Below are 16,017 nucleotides of genomic sequence, written 5' to 3'. Positions count from 1 at the left end.
GCTCATTGTCTGAGTCCCCCAGGCAGGTTTCCACTTCTTGCCCCCCAGGTGGGCTTCCTGGTAGGCTTTTGCATTCAGGCCTCCTGCCTGGACCTTTCACTTGGCAGAGAACCACTAATTTTATAAAAAATGTGATATTTGCATCATGCAGTGCCATTTGCCATAAATTTGGTTATTCAGTAATTGATCAAACAGCATTTGTAGTTTTACTTTTAAATGCATATTTTAACAATGGTAGAAATTAGCCATAAACAAATGAGGAGAATCTAGGAGTCAGCGAACGAGATTCCTGACTGTTCAGGAATCTGCCCCATGCCTGGAGCTTTGTCACACGACATGAGTAGAATGGCTCCCAGCGGTTTGGGGGACAGAGGGAGCAGGAGCATCAGGGACTGTGAGGAGGCCTGAGGCTGGGAGAGCTCCCTGAATTGGAGGAGTCACCTGAACCAGAGGGGGTCCTTGGAGGAGCAATGGGAGAGGGTCAGAGAGGGAGAGATAGGTCTGGAGCCCCTCCTTTAAGCAGACCCCTGAAGGGATGAGACAGGGAGATGACATGAGCTGACTGGAGAGGGTCATGATCTTGGAAGGAAATGGACTGGGGGAGGTGAAGCTGGAGGTGGGGTGGGGTGACCTTTGGGCCAGGTTAGAAATGAGGGTGATATGGAATAGGTGCTGGTCATGGACATGGACTGAACATTTGGATGCATTGGCAGTAGACTGGGTGGGGAGTGGACTATGAAGATGTCTCTGGAGTTTTTGGCAGAGAAAACTGGGGGGACACAGCTGCTCCTCACTGAGAAGGGGAAACCACAGGAAATGTGGGGCGAGGGGAGGTCCAGGCCCCATGATTTCCTTGGAGACACAGAATTGGGCCTTCTTGGTGACTCCGTGTCCTGGAGGGACAGGGTCTGGTCACTGTGATCAGGTCTCTGGTGACATTAACATCTGAACAAGCCGCAGGCCCCGTCCACACAGTGTGGGCAGGACCAGGTCCTGGTAACTCCTGGTGCCCAGTGCTGACTCCTGGTGTCCAGAGTGGGGTGGCTCCTTGGTCAGCTGCTCTAAGCAGAAGAAAACAGGCCCTCTGGGGGCTCCTCACAGGCTCTGCCACGTGGGGTGACAGCTGACCTGGGGTCACTGGGGTGATCACCATCTGGCACAGACTGAGCCCTGCATGGGGCTCAGAGTCAGTCCTGACTTGGCCCCACACTCACCACTAGTTCTGGTTCTGGAAGCCAAGCAGCCTGGAGCACAGTGTGTGCTCACAGTGGGGGCCCCTCCCCTCTGCTGACCCATCTGATATGCTGTTTCTTCCTGAAACAGCAGGAAGTTCTCAGATCATGTAGGAGCCAGGGAAGGGTGATTGCCTTTTTAAGAGAAAATTTGGAGGATCCCAGGGATCCCACCCCTGGTGAGACACCCCTGAATGAGTGCCGAATTCTGCCTGTCTACTCTCTTGGGAACCATCTTCTCTGAGCCATGAGGCCCCCTTGGCACCCAGCAGGGCTCCTGAGCAGCTAACAGCAGGTGCTAACTCTGTAAGAAGATTTGGGGAAGCACTGAAACTTCTCAAGTTCGAAGGGACACCCTAGAAGCCCCACCATTTCAAAGCAGGTATGTCAGTTTTAAGGACATGTTTCTTTTAAGAAAAGAAAGTGGGGAGCAGCTGACTGTAAAGAGGGGTTGAGAAGGTAGTGGGGCTTGGGTGGGATGGGAGCTGGCAGAGAAATGGTGCTGCTCTAAGAGGACCCAGCAGAACCTCACCAAGATTGTACTTCACTTATTTTAATAATGTTTCTGTAACATGCAGGGGCAGGACCCTGTTCTAGAATTTTAGGTAGTGACTCTCCAAATACAATTCATGTAATTCTTGTTCCAACTTTGGTTGGGAGATGCTGATACTGACCCATTTTTCTGTGGGGATAGTGGGGCAGGAAGGTTAAGTGACTTGATGAAGATGGTCACACAGAGGGTGGCTGGGTCTAGAGATGACCTCAGAGTCAGCCCCAGAATCTGCCTCCCAGGTCCATGGCCTGCCTCCCCACAACCCCAGCCAGTATGTGGTTTGAGGGTGTTTTTTTCTGAGCAGGACTCATTTCTCTTCTCTGCTGCTCTGTCCCACTGGGTCCCTCACCACAAGGCAGGTCCCTGAGAGTTAGAAAGGAGAGGAAGAAGCCCTCAGTGGAGATCTGACCTGGCTCCTGCTGTGTTTGGGGCAGGACCTTGTCCTTTCCCTGGCAGGTTACAGCTGGGGAGGCACAGACCTTCAGGTGAGCTTAAAAAGCAGAGAGAGAAGGACAGGGGCCTCTGGGGGGACCTTGACTGCTTGTGGACAGTGTTGTGTGTCCTGAGGCTTTTCAGGGACAACTGCTCACATTGAGGGGGACAGGTCCACAAGCAGGTGCTGGCCTGTCCTTCATGGGGGGCCTGGAGCTGGGCCTCTATCCTGGAGAGTCACTGGGTATCATAATGGGGAAGGAGGGCAGTTTGTACCCCAGGACCCAGTGCTGGGAATGGAGGGGCTTGGTGCTGTGAGCAGAGCAGTTCTGGGGTATGGGTTCCACACTGTATGAAGGGAAGGGAGGATGTTTTCCTCCAATAAACCTCATGGTCTCTAGCAGCACAGAGGCTCAGAAGCCCGGAGAGGAGCCAGGTCTGTCCTCCTTAATCTCTGGGCCTCAGGGGTCACCAGGAAGGGCTCTGCTCCTGCTGGTGGGGGATCCCTGGGCCCTGCTCCCCCCTGAGCCCCTCCTGGCTGCCCTGCCTGTGTGGACCTGGCTGACTCCTGCCCTGTCTCTCCTCAGCCCTGAGGAGATGGTGCCCTGCTCCTGCCCCAGCTCTGTGCTCTGCCTCCTCCCCTCCCTGCTGTTCCTCCTCCAGCTGCCCCCTGGGGGGTCCCAAGGTGAGTGTGTCCCTCCCTGTTCCTGTGTGTCCCTTGGGTGGGTGGGGCCCAGGGGCTTTGGGGCTCCTTCCTCAGGAATTTCCTTTGTTCATTTGTCCAAGCATAATGTCTTCAAGTTCCATCCATGCTGTTATATTTATTTTTTTTAAATGTTTTCAAATGTAATAGTCTTTTTTTTTTAAACATTTATTTATTTTTTACAAGAATTGGGGTATAGGCCAGAGATGCACAGGGCGGTGAGAGGATTCACCAGAGACAGAGTGGGGAATAGAACAGGCAGACGGACCGAAGTACACTGCTGAGGGGAGCAGTGGGCGAGACAGGAGAGATCTGTCCCACCATGTGGGTTTCTCCCTGGTGGGCTGGGAATCGAACTTGTGCTGCAGTGGCTCCGGATTTCTTCATAGGTTTCGTCTTAACCCCTGCACCACCAGGGAGGCCCCCATCCATGCTGTTTTAAATGGCATGATTTTACTTATTAAAAAAATAAATATCTGTGGGCCTCCCTGGTAGTGCAAGGGGTTAAGTCTCAGCATTATCAAGCTATCACCAGCCACTACAGCAGGAGTTTGATCCCTGGCCAGGGAGTTGATCCATATCTTGTAGCAGAGCTCTCTGGTCTTGCCTGCTGCTCCCCTCAGCAGTGTATTTCTGTCAGTCTGCCTGTTCTGCTTCCCACTCTGTCTCTGGGGAATCCCCTCACCCCCCCCACCTTTGGTTTACACCCCAGCTCTTGTATGCATAAATAAAATAATTCTTTAAAAAATTCTGAGTACTGGGCCTCCCTGGTGGCGCAGCGGTTGAGCGCTGGGTTGCGAAGCTGCCCGCAGCCTCTGCAGCGCCGGTTCGATTCCCGGCTGCTCCCCGGCCACTGGAGGAGGGTCCCGCATGGCGCGCAGACCTCTCCTGCCGCCCGCTGCTCCCCTCAGCAGTGTACTTTGTCAGTCTGCCTGTTCTGTTGCCCACTCTGGCTCTGGTGAATTCTCTCACCCTCCCGTGCTTCTGACTGTACCCAGTGCTTGTATAAATAAATAAATAAATCTTAAAAAAAAAAAAAAAGTACTTAAAAAAAAAAAATTCTGAGTACTATTTCATTATGTGTATGTATATATGTAATGTTATGCTGCTTCTTTGAATGAATTTCTTTTCCCCTCTTTCTTCAAATAGTGGAATACCCATTATGCTTATGTTGCCTTTCCTCATAGATTGGTTAGTTTTCCAGTTTTTCTTCATTTTTCTCTTTTTTTCTTCTATTTCAGTCCACTTTTCATTGTTCTCGTGAGGTCACTGATTTAATCTTCCATTTGGTCTATTCTGCTCCAATAGCTTCTCCAGAAGCGAGTAGCTTCTTTCCTGACCTTTTTACAGCCTCCTTCTCTGTGATTTTAATTTGAGGCTTCAATTTGTTTCTTTTTACTCTTTTTATTTTCCAAGTCATTCATTTATTGGTCTGAATTTTGTTTTTCTTTTTGATTCACTTTTCTGTATTTTCTCCGTTTCTTTGACTTTCTTTGTTATGGCAATTTGAACTCTACCTGATAGTAAGATACGATCTTCCATATCTTTGTAGTTGTGTATTGGAGAGTTGGTCTCATCTTGTGATTTCATATTCCCTTGAGAGCTCAAGTTTCTGGGGCTTATTTTGCTGCTTTAAATTTCCTAATTTTGAAAAAAATACATCTGTAGTGGTAACTTAGAGATTTGAACTACTTCTAACTTTCCATCAGGTGACCCTGTTGTATGTTTAGATTTGTAACTTAATGTAGGACTAGAGACCTGGTACTTGAGATGCTGAGTCAGAGGCTGTTGGGCCTGCAGTCATCCAACCTCTGAGGTGGGTGCTCTGCTTGGGGCATGTGAGCTCATGTTTGTGGGACCCCGGACAGTGCCTCTATCAGTTCAGCCCTGAGACTCTGCCCTGTGCATACTGTCCCTGAGATTCAGGAGGGTGGGGCCAGTCCTGAGGGGGGAATGGGGATGCAACCAGCTCTGTGCCTTCATTTGGGACCTTGTTAACTTCACTGGGGACCTTGTTAGGTGGGAGGGCCCAGTCAGAGCTGTGAGCCTCCTCACTGTAAGCTCTCCCTGTCCAGGGTCACATGCCTGGTTGAATAACCACCACAGTGTGTGCTGCAGCCTCCCCCATTCTGACCACAGCCTCCGGGTGACTTCTCTGCCTAACTCTTGGTCAGTGAAGCATGACTCTCCTCTGTGTCTCTTGTGGTGCTGTCTGCCTGGTCACTGCTGTATGAGAGTGTCCAGTTTTGTGACAAGCCTGATGTTCTCTGGGTGTTCACTCATAACATTAATGATCCTTTGTGCAATGAAACAAATTTCCTTAGATACCTTCTTAGTCCCCCAAGAACTCTTTGGAAATGCACATTCTTGGGTACATCTCAGTCTGCTGCATCAGGCCTGGGGTAGGATCGCTGCATTTTACAGTTACAAGCCCTCCTAGAGATTATGATGCTGAGGGGTGAGAACCATAGAGTTAGAGTTTTTTATGGAAGGTCCTGCTATCAGCTACACTAGTGAATGAGGGGGCATCTTTGACATTATTTCTGGACCACAAGTTGTGGTTGGAAGATCTTTCCAAAATTCAGAATTGTCACTGTTAATCCTTCATGTCAGCTGTCTGTTCATCAAACATCCTCCCTCAGCCTGCCTGGGCCTCCCCCACTGATGGTGTGTGTTCCCCGATATGACTGTGTCTCTCACCCTTTCTAACTCCCGTGTCTGTGTTCACAGAGAGGTTCCATGTGCTTGGCCCCCCACACCCCATTGTGGCAGAGCTGGGCAAAGATGCCATCCTGCCCTGCTCCCTGGACCCAGTCATGAGTGCAGAGAACATGGAGTTGAGGTGGTTCCGGTCCAATATCTGGGATTCAGTGTTCACCTATCAAGATGGACAGGAATGACATGAGGAGCTGATGGCCCAGTACAAAGGGAGGACCTCGCTGGTGGGGGAATTCTTCAGTAAGGGGGAAGCTGCTGTGCGCATCCACAGAGTCCAGGCTTCTGACAAGGGGCTGTACACCTGCTTCTTCAGCAACGGAGTCTTCCATGGGCAAGCCAGCTTGGAACTGCAGGTGGCAGGTTGGTGACATGGTGATATATTTCAGAATCCTGGAGTTTTGGAATTGAGGAGAAAATAAGGGCAATGCAATTTGGTTTTTCGTTTCATTTATGAGTAAGAAAAGGCTTACTAATTCATGTTTTATGAAATGTAAATATACAGGGTACCTACTACATGTCTGGCCCTGTTCTAAACACTTGGATACAAAAGCAAATATAATAAAGTGCTTCACTCTGTGAGTTTATATTTGTGGTGGGAGAGAGAGCAATTGTAATAAATAACTGAGACATAAATGACTTTTCGAAGTGAGAAAGGATGAGGACAGGAAGCTAAATGGAGCAGGGAGATGGGTGAGCAATGTGGGGCTGGGGCTGAGGGGAGGTTCCAGTAATAAACAGTAGCTCAGGCTGGTGCCATGGGAGCAAAGACTCCAGGGAAGTAGGAATACAGCTGAGTGGATATCTGATGTGTGGGTGTTCCTTTCTCCTCAGTTTATAGACAGATAATTACTATGTATCATATGTAATGTGAGGCATACAGAATGATGACTGATTTATACATATAGTGAATTGATAGCCACAATAGGTTAAATCATATCTGTCTGCTATTAAAGGTTTAATAAAAAGAAAGAAAAAGAAGCAAAAAGGAAAATTTCCTCATTGTGAAAAAAAATTCTTTGGAGTTTGTCCTTTAACAACTTCCCTACATATCACACAGCAATGCTGGCTACAGGCATGTTGTACATTACAGGGAAGGGAATTTCTATGTGGAGGCACAGCCCATGTGAATGACCAGAGGGGAGCATGTGTTTGGTGTGTGATCTGCTCACATGGAGTCCTCATGGCTGGTGGGGGAGAGTGAGGAGCAGGGTGTGGTGAGGTGACAATACTCTCATAAAATATATTGTGAATACATGGCAGAGAGGTCAAGGGTGGCTGATTAATGCCACCAAAGGAATCATAAAAACTGTCATATGATGCAGATATTTGAGCTGGGATGTCATTTTATCTAACAATGTCTATAAAGTGCCTCAGACCAGATGAAGAAAGGACGATGGAGTCCACAGAGCCTGATGATTGTGGGTAATAGGAGTTAGATATTTAGTTTGAGGTGCTGGGCCTTGAGGGCACAGGTGTAAAAGTGTGAGCTCTGCAGAGAGAAGAGGCTGGGGAGGAGTCACAGATGAGGAGTCCTGGTGCACATGTTATGGTGTTTGTATGTGGGACTGTTGGAGATTTTCAGCACAGCAGCGCTTAGCATGTGACTCTGGCAGCAGTGGGGAGGACAAGGGCGGGGACAGTATCTGGAGTTGTGGCTGCAGTTACGGGGTGGAGAGGGGGGCTGGTTCACATAGTAGCGATGGTTGCACGGGAGGTGCTGTCAGTGAGGTTTAGAAATAACCCAATTGAATGGGGTGAATTGGGTCACAAAATTTAAAGTGGAAGAAGGGATTGCAGAGGCTTCGAGGCTTTGTAGAATCTGTTTGATAATTAATGTCAGGAACATTAATAATGTGTATCAGTTCCCTGTCACCATAATGCTGCTGTGTAGCAAAGAGCCACAGAAAAAATCTCTCAGGGGCCTGTAGTAATGGACTTGTATTCACATGGGCTTGTGGGTACGTCAGCTAACCTGGGATGGACTTGACTACTCTCCACTGAACTTACAGCTACCTTTTTTGGTCAGATGAAAATGTCACCAAGTGGACCTTGGCTGGGCTTGTTACATGAACGGTCACTGGCTCCTGACTGAGGCAGGAGCTTCAGGGGGAAAGGCTGGTAACTGGCCCTGCTCTACCTGAACTATAATGTCCTTCCATGGAGACAGCAGCGGGAAGACCCAAGGGGCCAGCACTTTAACTCTCTGCTGAGTCACATTTGCTGATTTCTCATTAGACACTTAAGTCACACGACTGAACCCAGAGTCAGAGTGTGAGTAAAATGTACATGGCAGATTGTGAGCCTGATATGAAGAAGGGTGAAGAATTAGGAACAATTTTTATTACTAATTTACCTCAGATGAGACAACAGCATGAGTTCAGATGTAGAATTTCAGGTGTGAAGAGCATGTGGAGAATTCTGGCAGATGTAACCCAGGGGATGGGGATATCAGGGAGGGAGAGGGGAAGGCTGGTGAGGTGATATCTGGAAGTGATGTATGAGGAGACACAGGAGCTGAGGGAGAAGCAGCCCTGGGAGAGGGTGTGAGATAAGACGGAGCTTTAAGGGTTGAACCCTGGGACTGCACTGCCTTCAAGGAGCAGGTGCAGGGAGAAAAGTCAGGAAAGGGGCTCAGCAGGGGGTCCAAGTTACAACAAGCCACCCTCAGAGGGAAGTGACCAATCCAAGATGGAGGTGGTTTCAAGGTCAGACCAGGAGTGTCCTGACTGAAGGGAGACTAGGTGAAAGGACTGTGGAGACTGGGGTTGACAAATGGGAGACTTTTGTTGAATCACCCAGAACAGAATGGACTAGAAGGAGAAGCTGCCGGATGGAGGTTGAGATGTTGGTGAGAAATAAGATAATACAGCTGTTGATGGATTATAAGTTGCACTCTTCTAAGAAGTAAAGAATTCCACAAAGATTTGAACATGTTTATGTAATTATAAAAATAATAGGTAGAAATGTAGAGGAAACATGTCAGGTCATCATCTTGCTTCGCCAGGGTTTGGGCTCTCCCAGACCTCTCATAGTGCACTTTATCAGCCTCCCCTAGAGGTGTGCACAGGTGGGCCCTGCCCCACCTGGCTCTCACCTTACCTCCGCAGGTGTGGGCTCTGCCCCTCAAGTGCACATCATGGGGCCAGAGGAGGACGGGGTGCCTGTGGTGTGCACGACCTCAGGCTGGTTCCCAGAGCCCCAGGTACAGTGGAGAGACACCCGTGGGGAGCAGTTCCTGGAGTTCTCCAAGGTCAAGGCCCAGGACACTGAGGGGCTGTTCAGCATGGAGGCCACTCTGGTGGTGAGAGACAGCTCTGTGGGGAGCGTGACCTGCTCCATCCTCAACCCTGTCCTGGGCCAGGAGAAGGCCATGGCCTTTATCATCCCAGGTCAGTGCTGCTCCCCCCTCCCCACTCCCTGCAGGGTCAGAGGGAGGGGCCGGCACCCTCAGGTGAGCTGTGCCTGGGTGTCCTGAGCTGTGTTCTGATGGGGTGTCTGTGGGGTCTCTGTCTGCAGAGCCTTTCTTCCCCCGGGCCTCTCCCTGGAAGCCAATTTTCCTGGAGAGACTGACCTTGCTGCTGATCCTGCTCCTGGGAACTGCCTGCTACACCTGGAGAGAATATTCCACACAGATGAGGGAGCTTCAGGAACAGAGGAATCTGTATCAGGCTAATGAGGTGGACAGACAGGCAAAGGTGGAGGCCCTGAATTACAAAGGTAAGGTAGGACAGGGGCCAGGCTGGTAAGTGTGGCGGTGGGTGCTGAGAGGGACAAGCTGACACCAGAGCCAGAGACCAGGGTCCCTCTGCATTGAGATCAGAGCAGGTGCTGAGTCCCAGGGTGGGGACAGTGGAGCTTGGAGGCTCTTGTTGGTCTGAAGGTGAAACTTCTAGGACACTGAGAGGAACAACTTTTGTTATTAAGGACAGTTTATGCTTATATTTTTCATTCTCTTTCAGATGAACTCCAGGCAATTCTAGGTAAGCTCTGCTCTCCCTCCTGAACTCTCCGTGTCCCCTTCATAGGAGACATTCTGGTTCTTTGCTCACCTGTGTCCTGTGTTGTCTTTCAGGCCAGAGGAAGGCAGGTTACCTGGCTGGTGAGTGATGCTCCAGTTGTCCTGTGTCCCTGTCCCCTGTGCTCAGGGGTCCCTCCCCTTGGCTGTCTAAGCACAGACATGTGGATCCTTCCATGGGGTGGAAGTGGGAGCTGGTAGGAGGGAGGACCCTGCTCCATGGGCTCTCCAGATCTGGGTGCTGTTTTTCTCCTAGTCTTGGGATCCTGGGGGGTGGTGACCCTTGGAGTCTCCTGCATCCTTGTCTCATTCCAGCCCTGACTTTCCCACCATGGTGCCGACTTTCTAGTCATCAATGCATCTCGTTCTTGGTCAGAACCTGGAAGGAAAGCAGCTGCTCCGGGATTTTATAAGTAAATGGACTCTTAAAGTTTAGGAGAGCGACTTCCTCCTGCCCTTTCTCCCCAGACAACCTCAAGAAAAGTCTGTTTTCTCTACTCCTGAAGATGCTGATGAGTAGTGCTGGGAGAGGATGGGGTGATCTTGTGTGGGAGGGAGTGGGGGGACTTTTTATTTTTCAGAGATTTTTTTTTTTTTTTAAATATTTATTTATTTATTTTTACAAGCTCTGGGTACAGTCAGAATCCCGGGAGGGTGAGAGAATTCACCAGAGCCAGAGCGGGGAACAGAACAGGCAGACTGACGAAATACACTGCTGAGGGGAGCAGCGGGAAGCAGGAGAGGTCTGCGCGCCATGTGGGGCCCTCGCCCAGTGACTGAGGATGGAACCGGGGCTGCAGAGGCTGCGTGCAGCTTTGCAACCCAGCGCTCAAAGATTGCACCACTGGAGAGGCCCTCTCAGAGAGTTTTTATCACTAGAAATACTGCACTGGAGGAAGATGGGCCATTTCTACTCTGGAGCTGGTGTGATGTCCATGTTGTATTTTTATTTCATCTTCCCATTAATTTCCAAGGAAATACTGAATGTAATAATTATGGAATAATATGTATGTTAAAAATATCTTCCCATATACTGTTTTTGATCCTATGTAGCACACTGAGTAGCAGGTGATGCAAGAGTTTTGAAGTCTTTGAAGCCCAGGGCTGCTCAGTGACTTGCCCAAAGCCCCTGGGCAGCAGCAGGCAGGACTGGGTCAGTCTGTCCTATAGGCTCCCAACCTCTGCTGTCTGCATGGGGCAGGAGGTCATGACCTCTCCAGCTGCTCCCCTCCACCCCCTAGAAAGTCTCACCTGCAGAGCAGCGGGAGACCAGGGCCCGTGGATCACAAGAGCAGTTTGTTATACTGAGGTCTTACCTGTGTGTTCCCTTTCAGCCTGGAGGAAGGCCCAGCTGTATGCAGGTGAGTGGCCCTGAGAGTCCTGGCACCTCCTCCCAGCCTCCCCTCTGCCTCTCCTCTATCAGGGACCCCTGCCAGGAAGGGCCTGGGGTCCCTGGTCTTCCTTCAGTCTGGAGCCTCCATCTGAGAACTGCAGGGACCCCCTTATGAGCACAGACCTGCCTCCACCTACCCTGTCCTCCCTGCAGGTCATGTGGGGAAAGGACACCATCTAACCCTTTGTCACCTGTCCTTGTGGTTGAGGAAGTGGGGGTCAGTGTGAGGAGAGGCTGCATGGAGACAAGTGTGTGGTTCAGGATTTGCTGATCTCTCGAAAATTCCAGATTCCTATTTCAGAGTCAGGTCTTGCTAAGGGGTTTTGGGTTTTGGATCCTTCTGGATCCAAAATCCCAGTCCTATTTTGGATCTAGTTTTTGTTTCCTGTTTCCTCTTGATTCTCTGTCTTCACATGCATGCTCTGATTCATGTCCAAGCTGAATTTTTCTTCTAATCTCTTGTTGTTGCTGAGGAATCAGTTGTTTAGAGCAGGTGTTCTGAGTCTGGTCAGAGCTTCTGGGGTGTTTATGACTCTTGGGCAGGGGCCTGTGAAAAGTCTGAAATTACATGTAAAATCTTTTGTGTGTGTATTTTTCTGTGTCTTTTTAACAAGATAAACAATGTATGATTTTTCAGAACCATTATCTTTTTTTTTTAAAGATTTATTTATTTGTTTGTACAAGTACTGGGTACATTCAGAAGCATGGGAGGGTGAGAGAATTCACCAGAGCCAGAGCGGGGAGCAGAGCAGGCAGAATGACAAAGTACACTCCTGAGGGGAGCAGTGGGCGCGGCCAGAGAGGTCTGTGCGTCATGTGGGATCCTCGCCGGGTGGCTGGGGATCAAACCGGTGCTGCAGAGGCTGCGGGCAGCTTTGCAACTCAGTGCTCAACCATTGCGCCACCGGGGAGGCCCAGAACCATCTTTTTTTTTTTTTTTTTAAAGATGAAGTTTGTTTCTTTTTTATTTTATATATTTGTAGCACTTGCTTTGTTCCTCGGTGACCCAAAACAACTTCTAGTTGAATATATATCTTGCAATTGAGAAGAAAAAGGTATAGGTATATATACTCTTATCTCCTCATAGGATTTCATTAACATATCATCTTTTTAAGGAGAATTCTGTTTGACAGTCTAATGGTTTATATTAAGTAGTTTTTTTTTTTTTTAAGAGGTAACTATGTATACTGGAAAAGAACAAACCTAAAATGGTTATAATCCATTTCCAAAGAACAGGGGGGAAATTTGAAAGAAGAGTCTGGATGGCGATAGAGAGGGGAAGGAAGGAGAGGGGTGTGTGGGAGAAGAGCCTTCTAGAGGTTTTGGGCACAGTCACCAGTTTGAATCTGTGCTGTGCAGACACTGTGCAAGGCTTGGGAATGAAACACAGTCGGCCTTTGGAAGTACTTCAGATAAAGTTACACTTTAAAAAACATTATTATTATTATTTTAAGATTTATTTATTTATTTATCCATCCATTCATTCATTTATTTATTTTATTTATTTAGACATGCACTGTGTACAGTCAGAAGCGCGGGAGGGTGAGAGAATTCACCAGAGCCAGGGCGGGGAGCAGAGCAGGCAGAAGGACTGAAGTACACTGCTGAGGGGAGCAGCGGGCGGCAGGAGAGGTCTGCGTGCCATGTGGGACCCTCCTCCGGTGGCCGGGGAGCGGCCGGGGAGCAGCCAGGGATCGAACCAGCGCTGCAGAGGCTGCTGGCAGCTTCTCCACCCAGCACTCAACTGCTGCGCCACCGGGGAGGCCCTAAAAACCATTATTGAGGTGACCATCTAATTGCATTGCCTCTCACATGAACCCCCACCCCTACCCCCTCCCCGGTAACTTCCTGTCCTTTGTTTCCCCCAGCCCCTAGTTAATTGCTCACCATAGTAAACATATAAATGTTAGTTTCAGTCACATCAGTTTTTGCTAGCAATAAAATGATTGTTTAAGATAAATGACTATTCTAAGAACACTTTTGTTTAGCAACTGTGCCTTCTTCAAAATAAAGTTACAACCTCTACTGAAGGGCAAATAAACCCCTGGCTGTTCTAGAGGAAGATGTAATGATTGTTATCTTCCTGCTCTAATACATATGCTTATGCAATCCCATGGTTTGCTTCTAATGTATAAATAAAGGGCTGCTGAAACCCTCAGCAGGATGATGTCTGCACCCTGATCAATGAAAGGTTCGGCGTGGTAAAGAAAAGGAGAGCCAGGCTAAATTTCTCAAAGGAAGGGAAAATTTATTGCGCCCTGGGCTGACCTCACGAAGCCAGGTGGGGGTCAGTGAAGCCGTGCCCGTTGTGAAGAGAGATGTGCCTTTTATGGGGTGAGGAGAGTTTAGGAAGGAAAACTGGGTTGGCAGGGGGAAACAGATTTATGCGGAACAAAGTTGTTTTGGGTGGAGCCGAGTTGTTTTCTCCTGTTTATGGCTTCAGTTTAGGTTTGATGGTATCAGGGTTCCTGGTGTCAGGGTCATCTTGTCTTTTTCTATGTGGGCTTCCTCATTCTTGGCCCCTGCATTGACCTTTCATTGCAGCCTTTTGTTGATAGAAAAGGGGAGACAGTTCCTTCTTTGGCTACTTCCTGCTGGAAGGGGGCGAAGACCAAGGGGGTGGCTCAGGCCTGGTTATGAGGGTCTTCTGCAGGGATGTGAAAATAAGGGTGGAGAAGTTGTTGGCCTGAGCTAGTAGCTCAGCCTTCTGGAGACTTCAGAGTTCCCTCTCTGCGCTGTCCTATTCCTCCCGGGTGTTAAATACTGTAAAGGCCATGTTCAGCAGATCCCCGATAGGGGTTTCAGGACTGTCCTCAGCCTTTTTAAGCTGTTTTTTTAATGTCTGGGGCTGACTGAGATATAAAATGGGTAGCCAGAACTGTGGCGCCTCCAAGCAAGTCAGGGTCAAGCCTGGTATACAGCTGGAGCGCTTCCATCAGGCATAGGCTAAGGAGGGCAGCAGGGTTTTTTGAGGCAGACTGGGTAATCTTTCTGAGTTTAGCAAAGCTTATAGGTTTAGGCGCTGCTGGTTGGAGACCAGCTAGGGGACAGGTAATAAAACTGTCTCGGTGAACCCCAGCCCCAGGCCGCCATGTCTCTGTCAGTCTGGTAGTCCCACCCTGGCTCTGGGCTGGGAACTGCTTCAGAGCCTGGGGGCCTGGTTGTGTCAGTCAAATGGACCTGATCTGTATGGTTTTGGGCAGACCTAAAACACATTTCCTTTTATTAGAGGTCAGGGTGGAAGAGAAGATAACATGTAATCATGACTTGTAAGGTCATAGACTTGGGTAAGATAATGAAATTTTTAGGTGTAGGTAGTGAAAGAGCCAAGACGCTTTTCAATCTGGGAGAGATTAGACAGAGAAAGGAACATGGACTCTAACTCCTCCTTCAGTCCCCCCCACTTCCCTGAGGGGAGGGACAAGAGGATAAGCAGAGAGAGGGTGTGATGGCTGGGAGGTGAAAAGAAAGTGGGGGGAGGGACTGGACTGGGGAGCTGCAGGAGGAGAAGATAGAAAATTTAGAGGATCAGAGAACGCAGAAGAGGGGTCCGGAGAGGGCGAGGAGTCTCGAGAGACTTTGAAAGTATGGCAGGTTTTCAGGAGGGAGGGAAGGGGCAGAGCGCAAGAGAAAGACAGCCTGGCCCTAAGGGAATTTTGGGCCACTTTTTCTGCCTATGGCAAAGGCCTAAGTCTGTTAGAATTTGGAGGTCAAAAGAGCCCATTTCTGGCCACCTAGGGTCATTGTCCAATTCATATTTGGGCCAGGCCGTGGTGCAATAAAAATGAGTCGCTTAGGTCTCACATCCGGCTTTAAATGTAGAGGCCCAAGGGCCTTTAGGAGGCACCACTAGGGGGTGTCTCCCAGAATGCGGGATTGCGTTGATCCCATAGTGAGTGTCCCTCTCAGGATCTCAAATGGAGGGTCGGGGAGGGAGGCCGGCGTCCCAGTGTCCCTGGCCCGATCCTCAGGAATTGAGCAGGAGAGTGAAAGGGGAAGGCGGCATCCCGTGGTCCTCTTTACCTCCAAGAAATAGGACGGGTCGTCCCCCTGAGGAGACATCTCACCTCAGAGGAAAGACGTCTCACCTCAAATGGAAAGCGCGAATCAAGAGGGGGTAGCGATCGCTGAATAAAAAGCAGAGACCTCCGTGATCCCAGGGACCCTAGAGGCAACAACTCACCCTGGGAGAGTCAAGAGCTAAGCACTGGTGGTCCACAGGCCGGCCGAGTCTTTTTGATCTTTGTGATTATTTGGTGAAGTGCCATAGGAAGAGAAGGTGGGTCAAAAGGAGGAAGAGGAGGGTGGCCCCTCCAAGGGAGATGGGAAGAAGAAGCTGCCGGCGCCCACCGCCCAGCCAGAAGCCGGACTAAGGCTGACCGGGTTGGTTTTGATCAGGGCTTCCTCATTCCTGGCCCCTGAATTGACCTTTCAATCAAGTGTTTACGTCTCCTCACTCCCCCTCCCCATCATCCCACTATTGCACCCACGCCTTCCCATCCTTCAGGAACCCCTGACACCCAGGCTGCTGCGGCGGGGTCGCAGCAGCCTGCCATGCAGCCTCTTTCTGGCCCTGCTGCTGACACCATGTGACTTTCTCTGACCACAGGTGCAGGGTCACAGCTCTTAAGGCTCATGTGATGAGGTTCCCCCTGATGATCCTTAATAACATCCCTGTTTGTAGGTCCCGTCTCTGTCCCACCTGTAGGCTTCTCTCTCCTGTGCCAAGGACACATATTTACAGGGTCATGGAGTGAGGACATGGACATCTTTGAAGTCATTATTCTGCTTATACAGAGAGGTTTTACTTTGAAGCTTCCGTCTTTCTGGGCTCTTCTTGAAGGAAACAGTTGTGTCAATCCAATGTGTTTGTGTTCTTCTCTGTCTACAGTGATGGTTTTGTTTCCACCACACATGAAACTGTGGAAAGTTGTCACCACTAGTGTTTGATCCTCTTGTGTGTCCATATCC

The 16,017-nt window shown here is 49.5% G+C and overlaps 1 protein-coding gene across 1 annotated transcript; it reads left to right on the top strand.

Annotated features, from left to right (window-relative positions):
- The first annotated feature begins 1,320 nt into the window (after positions 1 to 1,320).
- On the top strand, positions 1,321 to 12,821 carry LOC119252256 (butyrophilin-like protein 1). Its single transcript, XM_037519465.2, is given in 10 exon segments — positions 1,321 to 1,614; positions 2,805 to 2,902; positions 5,651 to 5,998; positions 8,746 to 9,027; positions 9,155 to 9,355; positions 9,598 to 9,618; positions 9,711 to 9,737; positions 9,969 to 10,066; positions 10,988 to 11,014; positions 12,556 to 12,821. Coding segments are annotated over 7 exon segments (1,065 nt in total). The 5' UTR covers positions 1,321 to 1,614; positions 2,805 to 2,814; the 3' UTR covers positions 10,988 to 11,014; positions 12,556 to 12,821.
- The last annotated feature ends 3,196 nt before the right edge of the window (positions 12,822 to 16,017 follow it).

This window comes from Talpa occidentalis, unplaced genomic scaffold (assembly GCF_014898055.3).
Source record: "Talpa occidentalis isolate TD23 unplaced genomic scaffold, MPIMG_talOcc4v2.1 talOcc4.2, whole genome shotgun sequence".
Classification (NCBI taxonomy): domain Eukaryota; kingdom Metazoa; phylum Chordata; class Mammalia; order Eulipotyphla; family Talpidae; genus Talpa; species Talpa occidentalis.
Note: the sequence above shows the minus strand (reverse complement) of the source record. Positions and strands in the feature narration are given on the sequence as shown.